The sequence below is a fragment of the Mus musculus genome, chromosome 19 (genome assembly GCF_000001635.26).
Source record: "Mus musculus strain C57BL/6J chromosome 19, GRCm38.p6 C57BL/6J".
NCBI classification, from domain to species: Eukaryota; Metazoa; Chordata; class Mammalia; order Rodentia; family Muridae; genus Mus; species Mus musculus.
Window position 1 is genome coordinate 8079064 of NC_000085.6, and position 20630 is coordinate 8099693.

Sequence of the window (20630 nt, forward strand, 5' to 3'; positions counted from 1 at the left end):
GTTCTTTGAAAAAAATTAACAAGACAGATAAACCCTTAGCCAGACTAACCAGAGGGCACAGAGACAGTATCCAAATTAAAAAAAAAAAAAATCGGGAATGAAAAGGGAGACATGAGAACAAAACTCGAGGAAATTAAAAAAAAAAATCATCAGATCCTACTACAAGTTTACACTCAACAAAACAGAAAAACCTATATGAAATGGGTGATTTTCTAGACAGATACTAGGAACAAAGATTAAATCAGGATCAGATAAATCATCTAAACAGGCCCATAACCCCAAGGAAATAGAAGCAGTCATTAGAATTCTCCCAACCAAAAAAAAAAAAAAAAAAAAAAAATCCCAGGGCCAGATGGCTTTAGTGAAGAAATTTTCAAACTATTCCATAAAATAGAAATAGAAGGAACACTACCCAATTCATTCTATGAAGTCACAATTACTCTGATACCTAAACCATAAAAAGACCCAACAAAGAAAGAGAACTTCAGACCAATTTCCCTTATGAATATTGATGCAAAAATACTCAATAAAATTCTCAGAAACCAAATCAATGAACACATCAAAATGACCATCCAACATGATCAAGTAGGATTCATCCCAGGAATGCAGGAATGGTTCAATGTATGGAAATCCATCAATGTAATTCACTATATAAACAAACTCAACAAAAAGACACACATATTCATCTCATTGGATGCTGAAAAAGCCCTTGACAAAATACAACATCCATTCATGATAAGTATTGGAAAGATCAAGAATCCCAGGTTCATACCTAAGTCTAAAAAAAGCAATATACAGCAAACCAATAGTCAACATCAAACTAAGTGGAGAGAAATTCAAAGCAATCCCATTAAAATCAAGGATAAGACAAGGCTGCCCACTCTCTCCCTCCCTATTCAATATAGTTCTCAAAGTCTAGCAACAGCAATTAGAAAACAAAATGAGGTCAAAAATATACAAATTAGAAAAGACAAAGTCAAGGTATCACTATTTGCAGATGATATGATAATATATGTAAGTGACCCAAAAAATTCTACCAGAGGGCTCTGGCAGATGATAAACACCTTTCACAAAGTGGCTGAATAAAAAATTAATTCTAACAAATCAGTAGCCTTCCTCTACTAAAAGTCAGAAAGGGCTGAGAAATAAATTGGGGAAACAACACTCTTCACAAGAGTCACAAATAATAGAAAATACCTTGGTGTGACTCTATCCAAACAAGTGAAAGATCTGTATGACAAGAACTTCAAATCCCTGAAGAAACAAATCTTACTGAAAGCAATCTACAGATTCAATTCAATCCCAATCAAAATTCCAAATCAATTCCCCATAAAATTAGAAAGAGCAATTCTCAAACTCAATTGGAATAAGAAAAAAACAGGATAGCAAAAACTATTCTCAACACTAGAAAAATTTCTGGAGAACTCACCATCCCTGAGCTTAAGCTATACTATAGAACAATGATAAAAACTGTGTCGTATTGGTACAGAGACAGGCAGGTAGATCAATGGAAGAGTTGAAGACCCAGAAATGAATCAACATATCTATGGTCACTTGATTTTTGACAAGGGAGCTAAAACCATTCAGTGGAAAAAAGACGGCTTTTTTAACAAATGGTGCTGTTCAACTTGTGGTTAGCATATAGAAGAATGCAAATTGATCCATTCTTACCTCCTTGTACAAAGCTCAAATCCAAGTAGATCAAGAACCTCCACATAAAACCAGATACACTGAATCTAATAGACTAGAAAGTGGGGAAGAACCTTGAATACTTGGGCACAGGGAAAACTTTCTGAACAGAACACTAATGGCTTATGCTTTAAGATAAACAATCAACAAATGGGACCTCATAAAATTGAAAACCTATGTAAGGCAAAAGACACTATCAAGAGGACAAAACAGCAACCCACAGATTGGGAAAATAAATTTACCAACCCTACATTAGATAGAGGGCCAATATCCGAAATATGTAAAAACTTAAGAAGTTAGACTCCAAAGAACCAAATCACTCTACTCAAAAGTGGAGTACAAAGAGTTAAATAGAGAATTCTCAACCAATGAATCTCAAATAGCTCAGGAGCACTTAAAGAAATGTTCAATATCTTTAGTCATCAGGAAAATGCATATCAAAATGACCCTGAGATTCAACCACACTCCATCAGAATGATTAAAATAACAATAAGGTGACAGCAGATGTTGGTGGCAATGTGGAGAAAGAGGAACATTCTTCCATTGCTGGTGGGATTGCATGCTGGTCAAAACATTTTATTAATTAGTCTGGTGGTTCCTAAGAAAACTGGAAATAGTTCTACCTGAAGACCCAGCTATAGCACGATTGGGCATAAACCCCCAAAAAATGTTCTAACATATAACAAGGACACATACTCCACTATGTTCATTGCAGTCTTATTTATCATATCCAGAACCAGGAAACAACCCACATGTCCCTCAACAGAAAACTGGATACAGAAAATGTGATACATTTACACAGCGGAGTACTATGCAGCTATTAAAAACAATGACTTCATAAAATTTGCAGGCAAGTGGATGGAACTAGAAAATATAATACTGAGTGAGGTTACTCATACACAAAAGAACACACATGGTAAGTACTCACTGATAAGTGGATATGAGCCCAAAAGCTCACAATTCCCATGATATAACCTGCAGACCATATGGATCTTAGAAGGAAGGAAGACTAGGGTGTGGCTGCTTCAGTCCTGCATTGAGGAAAGTTGGAGGAAGAGGGGTCCTGGGAGGGAAAGAAAAGGGGGAGGAAACAAAGGGGCATTTCAGGAACTGGAGGATATGTGAGAGAGGTACAAAAGATCACAAAATCAACCAAAATTATATAGCAGGGAAGATGAGGAACTGGGGATAGCCACTGAACTGTCCCATACACCATGGAAATATGAAGATCCCAGGACCCAACTGTGATGACTTTAGCTGAAATGCACAGAGAAGAGGGAGACAGAACCTGTTGAGACCACCTCAAGTGCATAAGCACAGCCCCTGGTTGAGAGATAGGATCACCCACCCATCTCAAATTTTTTAGAAATGTTCCTGTCCAAAATAAAAAAATGGAACAAAGACTGAAGGAAGGGCCAACTGGGGACTGCTCCATCTGGAGATCCATCATGTCTGCAGACACCAAGCCCAACACAGTTGCCATGGTCAAGAGGCACTTGATGAGAGGACCTGGTGTGGATGATGTCTGGCCAGCAACTGACCAATACAGATGTGGATACTTGGAGGCAACCACCAAATTGATCTCAGGGAACCTGGTGGGGGGACTATAGAAAGAACTGGAGGAGCATAGGCTGATTGCAACCCCATCGGAAGAACAACATAGGCCGGCCTGACAACCCAGTTCTCTTAGATGCAAGACCTCCAACCAAGAAGTGTACCTGGAGGGATCCATGGCTCCATATACATATGTAGCAGAGGATGGCTTGCCTGACAGTAATGGGAGTGAAAGTACATAGTTCCAAAAGGGTTTGATGCCCCAGCATAGAAGTATGCTGGTGCTGTTAGGCAGAAGATTGTGGGTGGATAGGGGAGCACACTCATACAGCCAAAGAGGAAGAGGGAAAAAAGATATGGAATGGGAAGTTGGTAGACGGTTAACCAGGAAGTGAAATGTTATTTAAGATGTAAATAAATGGAATAATTAATGTTTTAAAGGGTTAAAAAAAGGAAAAAGACACATGATCACATATGTCATCAGACATCTAAAAAGTCTTTTGACAAAATACAACACCCCTCTGTGGGGAGCCGCCCTCACATTTGCCATTACAAGATGGCGCTGACATCCTGTGTTCTAAGTAGTAAACAAGTAATCTGCGCATGTGCCAGGGTAGTTCTTCACTCCATGTGCTCTGCCTTCCCTGTGATGACAACTCGGCCAATGGGCTGCAGCCAACCAGGGAGCAACACATCCTAGGCGGAGGATAATTCTCCTTAAAAGGGACGGGGTTTTGCCATTCTCTCTCTTGCTCCTGAAGAAGTAAGCAATAAAGCTTTTGCCGCAGAAGATTCCGGTTGTCCTGAGCATGTTCTTGCCGGCGGACACAAAAGCTCGGGATACATCTCATGTCAAAAGTCTTGGGGAGATCAGAAAACCTTGCATGTAACTATTCATAATAAAAGCAATATATAGCAAAACAAGAGCCAAAATCAAATTCAGAGGAGAGAAACTAGAAGCAATCCCATTAAAATCTAGGACAGGACAAGGTTCCCCATTATCTCCCTATCTTTTAAATATAATACTCAAAGGCCTAGACAGAGCAATTAGACAACAAAAAGAGAACAAAAGGAAACAAATTAGAAAGAAAGAAGTCAAAGTATCACTATTTGCAGATTATATGACAGTATACATCATCCACCCCAAAATTCCAACAGAGAATCCCTACAGCTGATAAACAACTTCAGCACAATGGCAGGATATAAAGTTAACTCAAATAAATCTGTCACCTTCCTTTACACAAATGATAAACAGGCTGAGAAAGAAATCAGGGAAACAACACCATTCACAATAGCCACAGATACTCTCAAATATCTTTGTGGAACCCTGACCAAGAAAGTGAAACATCTGCAAGACAAGAATTTCTAATCCTGAGGAAAAGAAATCAAAGAAGACCTCAGAAGATGGAAAGGTCTCCCATACTCATGGAATGGTAGGGTTAACAAAGTGAAAACAGCCACCTTACCAAAAGCAATCTGCAGATTCAATGCAATTGTCATCAAAATTCCAACACAAGTCTTCACAGACATGAAAAGAGCAATTCTTAACTTCATATCAAAAAAAAAAAAAAAAAAACCAAGCAAACAAACAAAACAGGATAACCAAAACAATTCTCAGCAATAAAAGAACTTCTGGGGAATCACCATCCCTAGCCTCGAGCTGTACTACAAAGCAATAGTGATGTAAAAACGCACAGTATTGGTACAAAAACAGACAGGTTGATCAATGGAATAGAATTGAAGACCCAAAAGTAAACCCACATATTTATGGACACATGATCATTGACAAAGAAGACAAAAACATACGATGGAAAAAAAGAAAATGTCTTCAATAACTGGTGCTGGTCTAACTGGCAGTTTGCATGTAGGAGAATAAAAATGAATCCATATTTACCACTTTGAACAAAAGTCAAGTCCAAGTGGATCAAGGACCTCAACATAAAACCAGATACACTGGATCTAATAGAAGAGTAAGTGGGAAAGAGCCTCAAACTCATTGGCACTGGGGAAAGTTTCCTGAACAGAACACCAATGGCTCAGGCTCTAAGATCAACAGTTGATAAATGAGACATGATCCAGTACAAGGGAGTGCCAGGGCCAAGAAGTGGGAGAGGGTGGGAAGGGGAGCAGGGAGGAGGGAGGGTATAGGGAATATTCGGGATAGCGTTTGAAATGTATATAAAGAAACTATCTAATAAAAAACTGAAAAACTTCTGTAAGGCAAAAGACACCATCAATAGGTTAAATCAGCAACTAGATGGAACTAGAAAATGTTGGGAAAAAAACTTCACTCACCCTACATCTGATAGAGTGCTAATATCCAAGATATGTAAAGAATGCAGAAAGGTAAATTCCAAAAAATCAAACAACCTGAATACAAACTGGGATATAGAGCTAAACAAGAAAATTCACAACAGAAGAATCTATAAATGGTTGAGAAGCACTTAAAATGTTCAATGTCCTTAGTCATCAGAGAAATGCAAATCAAAATAACCCTGAGATTTCAACTCATACCAAACTAATAACTAAGATCAAAAACTCAAGTGACGGGCACCATTTTTGGCTCTAGACAACCAGCCACCTTTGGGGCCAGAGGACAGGTGTCCTCCCGGCCTGGGAGGCTTCTGCCTCAGGTTCTGCGGAAGCCACCTTTGTGCTGGGACTCCGCGGCAGGCATTCTGCAGGTGAGAGTGTGGACTACAGAGGCTAGCAGCTTCTGGGACTGGCAAGAGCCACAGAGCTTCTGAGGTGGCGCCATTTTCGGCTCCAGACAACAAGCCACCTTCCTGGCCAAAGGACAGGTGTACTCCTGGCCCGGGTGGCTTCTTCCTCAGGTTCCGCAGAAGCCATCTCAGTTCCAGGACTCCGCGGTGGGCAGTCTGCACAGGTGAGAGTGTGGACTACAGAGGCTAGCAGCTTCTGGGACAGGTGAGAGCCACAGAGCTTCTGGGGCAGCACCATTTTTGGGTTCCAGACATCCGGCCACCTTCCTGGCCAGAGGACAGGTGTCCACTCAGCCTGGGAGGCCTTTGCCTCAGGATCCGTGGAAGCCATCTTGGTTTCAGGACTCCACGGAAAGTAGTCTACACAGGTGAGAGTGTGGACTACTGAAACAATGGCTTCTGTGACAGGCCAAAGCAACACAACTTCTCGGAAAGATCCTGTTTTGGGCCTTCATCTTCGGCCAGGAGGAGGTACAAATGCCAGATAACTGTGCACCTTCCCTGAAAGAGGAGAGCTTGCCTGCAGAGACTACTCTGACCACTGAAACTCAGAGGAGAGATCTAGTCTCCCAGGTCTGCTGATAGAAGGTAACAAAATCACCAGAGGAACAATAACTAAACAGAGATAACTATAACAACTAACGCCAGAGATTACCAGACTGCGAAAGGTAAATGTAAGAATCTTAATAACAGAAACCAGGACCACTCACCATCATCAGAACCCAGCACTCCCACTTCGCCCAGTCCAGGGCACCCCAACACACCTGAAAAGCTAGACCTGGATTTAAAAGCATATCTCATGATGATGGTAGAGGACATCAAGAAGGACTTTAATAACTCACTTAAAGAAATACAGGAGAACACTGCTAAAGAGTTACAAGTCCTTAAAGAAAAATAGGAAAACACAACCAAACAGGTAGAAGTCATTATAGAAAAACAGGAAAACACATTCAAACAGGTGATGGAAATGAACAAAACCATACTGGACCTACAAAGGGAAGAAGACACAATAAAGAAAACACAAAGTGAGGCAACGCTGGACATAGAAACCCTAGGAAAGAAATCTGGAAACAAAGACATGAGCATCAGCAACAGGATACAAGAGATGGAAGAGAGAATCTCACCTGCAGAAGATTCCATAGAGAACATCGGCACAACAATCAAAGAAAATGGAAAATGCAAAAAGATCCTAACTCAAAACATCCAGGAAATCCAGGACACAATTAGAAGAACAAACCTACGGATAATAGGAGTTGATGAGAATGAAGATTTCAACTCAAAGGACCAGCAAATATCTTCAACAAAATTATAGAAGAAAACTCCCCAAATCTAAAGAAAGAGATGTCCATGAACATACAAGAAGCCTACAGAACTCCAAATAGACTGGACCAGAAAAGAAATTCCTCCCAACACATAATAATCAGAACAACAAATGCATTGAATAAAGATAGAATACTAAAAGCAGTAAGGGAAAAAGGTCAAGTAGCATATAAAGGCAAGCCTATCAGAATTACACCAGATTTTTCACCAGAGACTATGAAAGCCAGAAGAGCCTGGAGAGATGTTATACAGACATTAAGAAAACACAAATTCCAGCCCAGGCTACAATACCCAGCCAAACTCTCAATTACCATAGATGGAGAAATCAAAGTATTCCACGACAAAACCAAATTCACACATTATCTTTCCACGAATCCAGCCCTTCAAAGGATAATAACAGAAAAAAACCAGTACAAGGACGGAAACCACGCCCTAGAAAAAGCAAGAAGATAATCCTTCAACAAACCTAAATGAAGACAGCAACAAGAACTTTAACAACAAAAATAATGGGAAGCAACAATTACTTTCCTTAATATCTCTGAATATCAATGTACTCAACTCCCCAATAAAAAGATATAGACTAACAAACTGGCTACACAAACAAGACCAAACATTTTGCTGCCTACAGGAAACTCATCTCAGGGAAAAAGACAGACACTACCTCAGAGTAAAAGGCTGGAAAACAATTTTCCAAGCAAATGGTGTGAAGAAACAAGATGGAGTAGCCATTCTAATATCTAACAAAATCGACTTCCAACCCCAAGTAATCAAAAAAGACAAGGAGGGGCACTTCATACTCATCAAAGGTAAAATCTCCCAAGAGGAACTCTCAATTCTGAATATCTATGCTCCAAATACAAGGGCAGCCACATTCATTAAAGAAACTTTAGTAAAGCTCAAAGCACACATTGCAGCTCACACAATAATAGTCGGAGACTTCAACACACCACTTTCACCAATGGACAGATCCTGGAAACAGAAACTAAACAGGGACACAGTGAAACTAACAGAAGTGATGAAACAAATGGACTTAACAGATATCTACAGAACATTTTATCCTAAAACAAAAAAATATAAATTCTTCTCAGAACCTCATGGTACCTTCTCCAAAACTGACCACATAATTGGTCACAAAACAAGACTCAAAATATACAAAAATATTGAAATAGTCCCATGCATCCTATCAGATCACCATGGACTAAGGCTGATCTTCAATAACAAAATAACTAATAGAAAGCCAACATTCACATGGAAAATGAACAACACTATTCTCAATGATACCTCGGTCAAGGAAGGAATAAAGAAAGAAATTAAGGACTTTTTGGAGTTTAATGAAAATGAAGCCACAACATACCCAAACATATGGGACACAATGAAACCATTTCTAAGAGGAAAACTCATAGCTCTGAGTGCCTCCAAAAAGAAACTAGAGAGAGCACACATTAGCAGCCTGACAACACACCTAAAAGCTCTAGAACAAAAGGAAGCAAATTCACCCAAGAGGAGTAGAAGGAAGGAAATAATCAAACTCAGGGGTGAAATCAACCAAGTGAAAACAAGAACTATTCAAAGAATCAACCAATCGAGGAGCTGTTTTTTTTTTTTAGAAAAATCAACAAGATAGATAAACCCTTAGCCAGACTCACTAGAGGACACAGGGAAAGCAACCTAATTAACAAAATCAGAAATGAAAAGGGAGACATAACTACTGATCCTGAAGAAATCCATAACACCATCAGATCCTTCAACAAAAGGCTATACTCAACAAAACTGGAAAACCTGGATGAAATGGACTAGTTTCTAGACATATACCAGGTACCAAATTTAAATCAAGATCAGGTTAATAATCTAAACAGTCCTATATCCCCTAAAGAAATAGAAGCAGTCATTAATAGTCTCCCAACCAAAAAAAGCCCAGGACCAGATGGGTTTAGTGCAGAGTTCTATCAGACCTTCAAAGAAGATCTAATCCCAGTCCTTCACAAACTATTCCACAAAATAGAAACAGAAGGTTTATTAGTCAGGGTTCTCTATAGTCACAGAACTTACGGATAGTCTCTAGATAGTAAAGGAATTTATTGATGACTTACAGTCGGCAGCCCAATTCCCAACAATTGTTAGTCGCAGCTGTGAATGGAAGTCCAAGGATCTAGCAGTTACTCAGTCTCACGAAGCAAGCAGGCGAAGGAGCAAGAGCTAGACTCCCTTCTTCCAATGTCCTTATATTGTCTCCAGCAGAAGGTGTAGCCCAGATTAAAGGTGTGTTCCACCACACCTTTAATCCCAGATGAAAGGCGTAGCCCAGATTAAAGGTGTGTTCCTTAAACTCGGAGAGTCAATCTTCTGGAATCCATAGCCACTATGGCTCAAGATCTTCAAACCAAGATCCAGATAAGGATCTCCAAGCCTCCAGATAAGGGTCACTGGTGAGCCTTCCAATTCCAGATTGTAGTTCATTCCAAATATTGTCAAGTTGACAACCAGGAATAGCCACTACAGAAGGTACTCTACCCAACTCATTCTATTGAAAGACCCCCGAAGTGAGACCCTTACTCAGGCACTCAAGTCCCGGGACAGCCGCGTACCCAAGAAGACACTGAGACCATACATAAAATGTAGAAGGTAAGATTTAATAAAGTAGCAACATGAAAGCACACAGACCAGAGCTCTGGGGTCGAAATAAAGCAGCAACATGAAAGCACACAGAGCTCTGGGGTCGAAACTCATACACCTAGTGGCACCTAGTGGTGTAGAGGAGAATCGACGACCAGCCAAAATTTTTCACAGGCTTATATAGTAAAACTCAAAGGGGGAGAACTGGGCAGGGAAAGTACAAGTTTACATCACTAGGGAGTTCTGCCAAAGGAATCTACGTAACTAAGGAGTCATGTCCTATCAAGGAACCTACGTAACTAAGGAGTACCTGGTTCATTTTGAGGTTGTTCCAGGAGGCCTTTATCTCAAAAATGTTCTTGGAACAGTTTTTAGTTGGGAGGGTTCGAACTTTAGGGTGAGGAGTTTTGGGGTGAAAAGTTTAGGAGTGTTATGGGAACAATCTCTAAATGGGAGGGGGTGGGCTCCGAGGTAAAAAATTCATGTTTTCACAAGAGGCCAGTAATTTTCTATTCTTCACTATGAAGCCACAATTACTCTGATACCTATACCACAAAAAGGCCCAACAAAGATAGAGAACTTCAGACCAATTTCCCTTATGAATATCGATGCAAAAATCCTCAATAAATTTCTTGCTAACCGAATCCAAGAACACATCAAAACAATCATCCATCCTGACCAAGTAGGTTTCATCCCAGGGATGCAGGGATGGTTCAATATACGGAAATCAATCAACATAATCCAGTATATAAACAAACTCAAAGACAAAAACCACATGATCATCTTGTTAGATGCAGAAAAAGCATTTGACAAAATCCAACACCCATTCATGATAAAAGTCTTGGAAAGATCAGGAATTCAAGGCCCATACCTAAACATGATAAAAAGCAATCTACAGCAAACCAGTAGCCAACATCAAAGTAAACACTTAGGAGCTAGAAGCAATCCCACTAAAATCAGAGACTAGACAAGGCTGTCCACGCTCTCCCGACCTATTCAACATTGTACTTGAAGTCCTAGCCAGAGCAATTCAACAACAAAAGGAGATCAATGGGATACAAATTGGAAAGGAAGAAGTCAAAATATCACTTTTCGCAGATGATATGATAGTATATATAAGTGACCCTAAAAATTCCACCAGCGAACTCCTAAGCCTGATAAACAGCTTCAATCAAGTAGCTGGATATAAAATTAACTCAAACAAGTCAATGGCCTTTCTCTGCACAAAGGATAAACAGGCTGAGAAAAAATTAGGGAAACAACACCCTTCTCAATAGTCACAAATAATATAAAATACCTTGGCATGACTCTAACTAAGGAAGTGAAAGATCTGTATGATAAGAACTTCAAGTCTCTGAAGAAAGAAATTAAAGAAGATCTCAGAAGATGGAAAGATCTCCCATGCTCATGGACTGGCAGGATCAATATAGTAAAAATGGCTATCTTGCCAAAAGCAATCTACAGATTCGATGCAATCCCCATCAAAATTCCAACTCAATTCTTCAACGAATTAGAAAGGGCAATCGGCAGATTCATCTGGAATAACAAAAAACCTAGGATAGCAAATACTCTTCTCAAGGATAAAAAGAATCTCTGGTGGAATCACCATGCCTGACCTAAAGCTGTACTACAGAGCAATTGTGATAAAAACTGCACGGTACTGGTATAGCGACAGACAAGTAGAACAATGGAACAGAATTGAAGACCCAGAGATGAACCCACACACCTATGATCACTTGATCTTTGACAAGGGAGCTCAAACCAAACAGTGGAAAAAAGACAGCTCTTTCAACAAATGGTGCTGGAACAACTGGCTGTTAACATGTAGAAGATTGCGAATTGATTCATTCCTATCTCCTTTTACTAAGGTCAAATCTAAGTGGATTAAGGAACTCCACATAAAACCAGAGACACTGAAACTTATAGAGGAGAAAGTGGGGAAAAGCCTTGAAGATATGGGCACAGGGGAAAAATTCCTGAATAGAAGAGCAATGGCTTGTGCTGTAAGATCGAGAATGGATAAATGGGACCTCATAAAATTGCAAAGCTTCTGCAAGGCAAAAGACACCGTCAATAAGACAAAAAGACCACCAACAGATGGGGAAGGGATCTTTACCTATCCCAAATCAGACAGGAAACTAATAACCAATATATACAAAGAACTCAAGAAGGTAGACTCCATAAAATCAAATAACCTCATTAAAAAATGGGGCTCAGAACTGAACAAAGATTTCTCACCCAAGGAATACCGAATGGCAGAGAAGCTCCTGAAAAAGTGTTGAACATCCTTAATCATCAGGGAAATGCAAATCAAATCAACCCTGAGATTCCACCTCACACCAGTCAGAATGGCTAAGATGAAAAATTCAGGTGACAGCAGATGCTGGCGAGGATGTGAAGAAAGAGGAACACTCCTCCATTGTTTGTGGGATTGAAAGCTTGTATAACCACTCTGGAAATCAGTCTGGCAGTTCCTCAGAAAATTGGACATAGTACTACCAGAAGATCCAGCAATACCTCTTCTGGGCATATATCCAGAGGATGACCCAACCGGTAAGAAGGACACATGATCCACTATGTTCATAGCAGCCTTATTTATAATAGCCAGAAGCTGGAAAGAACCCAGATGCCCCTCAACAAAGGAATGGATACAGAAAATGTGGTACATTTACACAATGGAGTACTACTCCGCTATTAAAAAGAATGAATTTAAGAAATTTCTAGGCAAATGGATGGACCTGGAGGGCATCATCCCGAGTGAGGTAACCCAATCACAAAGGAACTCTCACAATATGTACTCACTGATAAGTGGATATTAGCCCTGAATCTTAGGATATCCAAGATATAAGATATAATTTGCTAAACACATTTAACTCAAGAGAACAAGACCAAAGTGTGGACACTTTGCCCCTTCTTAGAATAGGAAACAAAACACCCATGGAAGGAGTTACAGAGACAAAATTTGGAAGTGAATCCATGAAACTCAAGAAGGAAGACCCAAGTGTGGACTCTTTGCCCCTTCTTAGAATTGGGAACAAGACATCCATGGAAGGAGTTACAGAGACAAAGTTTGGAGCTGAGACAAAAGGATGGACCATCTATTGATTGCCATATCCAGAGATACATCCCATGATCACCTTCCAAACGCTGACACCATTGCATACACTAGCAAGATTTTGCTGAAAGGACCCAGATATAGCTGTCTCTTGTAAGACTATGCCAGAGCCTAGCAAACACAGAAGTGGATGCTCACAGTCAGCTGTTGAATGCACCACAGGGCCCCCAATGGAGGAATTAGAGAAAGCACCCAAGGAACTAAAGGGAACTGCAACCCTATAGGTGGAACAACAATATGAACTAAGTAGTACCCCGGAGCTCTTGTCTCTAGCTGCATATGTATCAAAAGATGGCCTAGTCGGCCATCACTGAAAAGAGAGGCCCATTGGACTTGCAAACTTTATATGCCCCAGTACAGGGGAACACCAGGGCCAAAAAGTGGGAGTGGGTGGGTAAGGGAGTGGGGGGTGGGTATGGGGTACTTTTGGTTTAGCATTGGAAATGTAAATGAGCTAAATACCTAATAAAAAATGGAAAAAATAGATTAAAAAAAAAGAAACTAGGGAGCACACATTAGCAGCTTGACGACACACCTAAAAGCTCTAGTAAAAAGGAAGCAAATTCACCCAAGAGGAGTAGAAGGCAGGAAATAATCAAACTCAGGGGCGAAATCAACCAAGTGGAAACAAGAAGAACTATTCAAAAAATCAACCAAAGGAGGAGCTGGTTCTTTGAGAAAATCAACAAGATAGATGAACCCTTAGCCAGACTCACTAGAGGGCACAGGGACAGCATCCTAATTAACAAAATCAGAAATGAAAAGGGAGACATAAAAACAAACCCTGAAGAAATCCAAAAACACCATCAGATCCTTCTACAAAGGCTATACTCAACAAAATTGGAAAACCTGGATGAAATGGACAAATTTCTATACAGATTCCAGGTACCAAAGTTAAACCAGGATCAAGTTAATGATCTAAACAGTCCCATATCCCCTAAAAAAATCGAAGCAGTCATTAATGGTCTCCCAACCAAAAAAAGCCCAGGACCAGATGGGTTTAGTGCAAAGTTCTATCAGACCTTCAAAGAAGATCTAATTCCAGTTCTGCACAAACTATTCCAGAAAACAGAAGTAGAAGGTACTCTACCCAACTCATTCTATGAAGCCACAATTACTCTGATACCTAAACCACAGAAAGATCCAACAAAGATAGAGGACTTCAGACCAATTTCCCTTATAAATACTGATGCAAAAATACTCAATAAAATTTTCGCTAACCGAATCCAAGAACACATCAAAACAATCATCCATCCTGACCAAGAAGGTTTTATTCCAGGGATGCAGGGATGGTTTCATATATGAAAATCCATTAACGTAATCGATTATATAAACAAACTCAAAGACAAAAACCACATGAACATCTCGTTAGATGTGGAGAAATCATTTGACAAAATCCAATGCCCATTCATGATAAAAGTCTTGGAAAGATCAGGATTTCAAGGCCAATACCTAAACACGACAAAAGCAATCTACAGCAAACCAGTAGCCAACATCAAAGTAAATGGTGAGAAGCTTGAAGCAATCCCACTAAAATCAGGGACTAGACAAGGCGGTCCACTCTCTCCATAGATATTCAATATAGAACTTGAAGTCCTAGCCAGAGCAATTCGACAACAAATGGAGATCAAGAGGATACAAATTGGAAAGGAAGAAGTCAAAATATCACTTTTTGCAGATGATATGGTAGTATATATAAGTGACCCTAAAAATTCCACCAGAGAACCCCTAAACCTGAAAAACAGCTTCGGTGATGTAGCTGGATATAAAATTAACCCAAACAAGTCAATGGCCTTTCTCTACACAAAGAATAAACAGGCTGAGAAAGAAATTAGGGAAACAACACCCTTCTCAATAGGCACAAATAATATAAAATACCTTGGCGTTACTCTAACTAAGGAAGTGAAAGATCTGTATGATAAGAACTTTAAGTCTCTGAAGAAAGAAATTAAAGAAGATCTCAGAAGATGGAAAGATCTCCCATGCTCATGGATTGGCAGGATCAATATAGTAAAAATGGCTATCTTTCCAAAAGCCGTCTACAGATTCAATGCCATCCCCATCAAAATTCCTACTCAATTCTTCAATGAATTAGAAAGAATAATCTGCAAATTTATCTGGAATAACAAAAAACCTAGGATAGCAAAAACTCGTCTCAAGGATAAAAGAACCTCTGGTGGAATCACCATGCCTGACTTAAAGCTGTACTACAGAGCAATTGTGATAAAAACAGCATGGTACTGTTATAACGACAGAAAAGTGACCAATGGAATAGAATTGAAGGCCCAGAAATGAACCCACACACCTATGGTCACTTGATCTTCGACAAGGGAGCTAAAACCATCCAGTGGAATAAAGACAGCATTTTCAACAAATGGTGCTGGCACAACTGCTGGTTATCATGTAGAAGAATGAGAATTGATCCAGTCCTATCTCCTTGTACTAAGGTCAAAAATAAGTGGATCAAGGAGCGCCACATAAAACCAGAGACACTGAAACTTATAGAGGAGAAAGTGGGGAAAAGCCTAGAAGATATTGGCACAGGGGAAAAATTCCTGAAAAGAACAGCAATGGATTGTGTTGTAAGATCGAGAATTGACAAATGGGACCTCATGAGTGCAAAGCTTCTGTAAGGCAAAAGACAACTTCAAAGACCAAAAGGCCACCAATAGATTGGAAAAGGTTCTTTACGTATCCTAAATCAGATAAAGGACTAATATCCATAATATATAAAGAACTCAAGAAGGTGGACTCCAGAAAATCAAATAACCCCATTAAAAAATGGGGCTCAGAGCTAAGCAAAGAATTCTTACCTGAGGAATACCGAATGGCTGAGAAACACCTGAAAAAATTGTTCAGCATCCTTAATCATCAGGGAAATGCAAATTAAAACAACCCTGAGATTCCATCTCACACCAGTCAGAATGGCTAAGATGAAAAATTCAGGTGACAGCAGATGCTGGTGAGGATGTGGAGAAAGAGGAACACTCCTCCACTGTTGGTGGGTTTGCAAGCTTGTACAACCACTCTGGAAATCAGTCTGGTGGTTTTTCAGAAAATTGTACATGGTACTACCAGAGGATCACTCAATACCTCTATTGGGCATATATCCAGAAGATGTTCCAACTAGTAAGAAAGAAACATGCTCCACTATGTTCATAACAGCCTTATTTTTAATAGCTAGAAGCTGGAAAGAACCCAGATGCCCCTCAACAGAGGAATGGATACAAAAAAATGTGATACATTTACACAATGGAGTAGTACTCAGCTATTAAAAAGAATAAATTTATGAAATTCCTAGGCAAATGGTTGGACCTGGAGGGCATTATCCTGAGTGAGGTAACCCAATCACAAAAGAACTCAAATGATATGTACTCACTGATAAGTGGATATTAGCCCAGAATCTTAGAATACCCAAGATATAAGTTACAATTTTCAAAACACATGAAACTCAAGAGAACGAAGACCAAAGTGTGGACACTTTGCCCCTTCTTAGAATTGGGAAAAACCACCCATGGAAGGAGTTACAGAGACAAAGTTTGGAGCTGAGACAAAATGATGGACCTTCTAGAGACTGCCATATCCAGGGATCCATCCCATAATCAGCCTCCAAACGCTGACACCATTGCATACACTAGCAAGTATTTGCTGATAGGACCCTGATATAGCTGTCTCTAGTGAAACTACACCGGGGCCTAGCAAACACAGAAGTGGATGCTCACAGTCAGCTATTGGATGAATCACAGGGCCCCCAATGGAGGAGCTAGAGAAAATACCCAAGGAGCTAAAGGGATCTGCGACCCTATAGGTGGAACAACATTATGAACTAACCAGTACCCGGGAGCTCTTGACTCTAGCTGCATATGTATCAAAAGATGGCCTAGTCGGCCATCACTGGAAAGAGAGGCCCATTGGACTTGCAAACTTTATATGCCCCAGTACAGGAGATGTAAGGGCCAAAATTGGGGGTGGGTGGGTAGAGGGGTTGGGGGGAGAGTATTGGGGACTTTTGGGATAGCATTGGAAATGTAAATGAAGAAAATACCTAATAAAAATGAGGACATCATGAATTTTTCAGGCAAGTGGATGGAACTAGAAAATATCCTGAGTAAGGTAACTCAGACCCAAAAAGACATACATGGTATGTACTCAGTGATTGGTGGATATTAGCTAAAAGTGCAGGGTACTGAGGATAAAATCCACAGACAGTAAGAAGTGTAGCAAGTTGAAAGGCCCAAGTGGGGATGTTTCAATTCCACTGAGAAGGGGGAAGGAAATAATCTAGGGAGGCAGAGGTAGGCAGGGACCTGGGTGGGAAAAAGGAAGGCAGAAAGGCACCAGGTTTGGTGGGGAGGAGTTCAGAGGGCCAAGAGAATGAATTACAATAAGTAGCCCTGGGAGTGGGATGTGTGGGGATCCTATAAAAGTAACAGAGACCGGGGAGGTGAGAGACTCTAAGGACTCAATGGGCATGACCTTAGTAAAAATTCCCAACAATGGGGAGAGGGAACTCAGAGTCCACCTTCAGTTGATAGACAGGGCCTCAAGCAGAGGGACAGTGTTACCAACCCACAGTCAAAATATCTGACCCTGAATTGTTCCTGTCTAAAAGAACTGCAGGGACAAAAATGGAGAAGAGACTGAAGGAAAGGCAGTCCAATGATTGGCCCAGCTTGGGATCCATCTTATGGGAGGGCACCAAGGCCTGGCGCTACTACTAATTCTATGATGTACTTACAGATGAGAGCTTGGCATAGCTGTCCTCTGAGAGGCCCTAACAGCAGCCAACTGAAACAGAAACAGATACTTATACCCAACCATTGGAATTAAGTCAGAGTTGAATTATGGTTTAATTAGGGGAAGGATTGAAGAAGCTGAAGGGGAGAGTGACCCCACAGGGAGACCAGCAGTCTCAACTTACTCAGATGCCAGGAAGCTCCCAGAGACTGACCCACCTACAAGAATCATACAAGGGCCAGTCTGAGGCCCCTGGCACACATATAACAGCAGCCTGCCTGTTCAGGCTTTAGTGGGAAAAGTTTTGCTTAATCCTGCAGAGACTTGAAGCCACAGGGAAGAGCTGGAGGCTGATGGCAGGGGAGCACCCTTTCAGAGGCAAGGGAGATGAACAATGGGATAAAGAAATGTGGGAGGAAGACAAGGAGACTTGACAATGACTGGCATGTCAATAAGTAAAATAATGAAAATTGAAAAAAATAACAACAAAAAACAAATAAGCAAAAAAGGAAAGAAAAGGAAAAATGCCTCAAAGCAGGGTCTTATTGAGCAATTTTCCCAAGTAAGGTTTCCTTACTTTAAATACCTCTATTATGTATGTCAAGATGACATAAGACTTCTCAGTACAAGTTTCATGTTTTCAGTCTGTGGTTCAAAACAGAATGTCCTGGTTCTAAAGTATTTGGTAGTCAGCTTTTCTAATATTGTTTTGAGCACATATAACTTTTATCTTGAGACAACTATACTTCATGTGTGCAATGTTCTGCCACAGACATCCTGTGGTTCTGATGTCTACAACATCCAGGAATCTCCATTTCAGCACAGAATATTCAACTTCACAGCTTTATGCAGTGCTCTTGGAGGGAATGCTGCAAGTGCTTCCTGCCATGCCCCACATCCTAAGGCCTCTGCTGCTCTTAGAGCCTGGATCTGTACTCACTCCCTGACTCACTCTATCTTCATTTCATGTTTGCAAAACCAGTATTATGTGGTCACACATTCACGTTCTGTCAGCAGCTCAAAGTGGAGTCTGCCCTTCCATTTATTACCCCCCATGAAAACAATTTCCTGGGTAGCTGCTTTCCTGGAATGTGAATCCCCATGAACTGAGGTCAAGGACCTGTGGGCTATTCGGAAAGTCATGGTTTCTACTTGCACTTCCTGTGTTTCTTTCATCATTCTCATTTCCCAGGAGACACTGGAATGGCTCCTTGAGCCACACTTACAATATTCAAGGGCTTTTCACTACAGAGTTTCTAATATTTCAAGATTCTTCCCTCAATGAGTACAAAGGCACCGAGAGTGCATATGAGTTTTACCATGACAAAGACCTCATCTTCAATGCCATTTTTTTAAACTAGTGTTCCTGCTGATGTGATAAGATAGTATTACAAAAATGTTTTTAAACATGAAAAAGATTATTTTGGCACATACATCAATTGTATAGTAATTTCAGGTAGGAAGGTCACCTAACAGGAATTTGAGATGGAAGATAGTTGCATTGTGTATGCATGCAAGAGGAAGAAGAAGAGAAAATTGAATATTATTCTCAGCTAGCTGCCTCTTCTTATGTGCCTTAGGACTCAATCACAGGGAACAATGTTGTCTTCCTTTAAGGTAGTCATTTCTAATCAATTTTACTAATCAAGATAACCATTCTGTCATTCACACAGACTAATTTAATATAAATAAGTCCTTGTAGGCCTGTCTGGCAGAACATCAGCCACTGATGAAAGATCCTTAAAATTTACAATTAGTACTAATTATCAGACATGTGCAAGTGCCTCTTTTTTTTAATGGGAAGCCTCTTTTCACACAGTTTTCAGAGATTGTGTTTCTTTTTTTTAAAAAAAAATTATTAGATATTTCTTCATTTACATTTCAAGTGCTATCCCGAAAGTCCCCTATACCCTCCCCCCACCCTGCTCCCCGATTCACTCACTCCTGCTTTCTGGCTCTGGCATTTCCCTCTACTGAGGAATATAATCTTTGCAAGACCAAGGGCCTCTCTTCCCAATGATGGTTGACTAGGCCATCTTCTGCTACATATGCAGCTAGAGACACGAGCTCTGGGGGATACTGGTTAGTTCATATTGTTGTTCCTCCTATAGAATTGCAGACCCCTTCAGCTCCATGGGTACTTTCTCTAGCTCCTCCATTGGGGGCCCTGTATTTCATCCAGTAGATGACTGTGAGCATTCACTTCTGTATTTGCCAGGCACTGGCATAGCTTCACAAGAAAGAGCTATATCAGGGTCCTGTCAGCAAAATCTTGCTGGCATATGCAATAGTGTCTGGATTGGTGGCTGTTTATGGGATGGATCCCCAGGTGGGGCAGTCTCTGGATGGTCCTTCCTTCTGTCTCAGCTCTGAACTTTGTTTCTGTAACTCCTTCCATGGGTATTTTGTTCCCCGTTCTAAGAAGGGATGAATTAACCACACTTTGGTCTTCCTTCTTGATTTTCATGTGTTTTGCAAATTGTATCTTGGTTATTCCAACTTTCTGAACTAATATCCACTTATCAGTGAGTACATATCATGTGTGTTCTTTTGTGATTGGGTTACCTCACTCAGAATGATATCCTCCAGATCCATCTATTTGCCTAAGAATTTCATAAATTCATTGTTTTTAATAGCTGTGTACTACTCCATTGTGTATTTTACCACATTTTCTGTATCCATTCCTCTGTTGAGGGACATCTGGGTTCTTTCCAGTTTCTGGCTATTATAAATAAGGCTGCTATGAACATAGTGGAGCATGTGTCCTTATTGGAACTACTTCTCATTATATGCCCAGGAGAGGTATTGCTGGATCTTCCGTTAGTACTATGCCCAATTTTCTGAGGAACCGCCAGACTGATTTCCAGAGTGGTTGTACC

At 40.4% G+C, this 20630-nt stretch overlaps 1 protein-coding gene across 6 annotated transcripts in view; it reads right to left on the bottom strand.

Annotated features, from left to right (window-relative positions):
- Window positions 1-20630, bottom strand: part of Slc22a28 (solute carrier family 22, member 28) — a 70025-nt gene that overhangs the window by 17106 nt on the left and 32289 nt on the right. Inside the window, exon 6 of one of the 6 annotated variants that reach the window (XM_011247279.1) lies at window positions 2667-2752. The exons of the other annotated variants lie outside the window; for them this stretch is intronic. Within the exon in view, the coding sequence (XP_011245581.1) occupies window positions 2699-2752 (54 nt within the window). The 3' untranslated portion in view covers window positions 2667-2698. Of the gene's footprint in view, window positions 1-2666; window positions 2753-20630 lie in introns of those variants that run through there. 6 annotated transcript variants of the gene reach the window in all.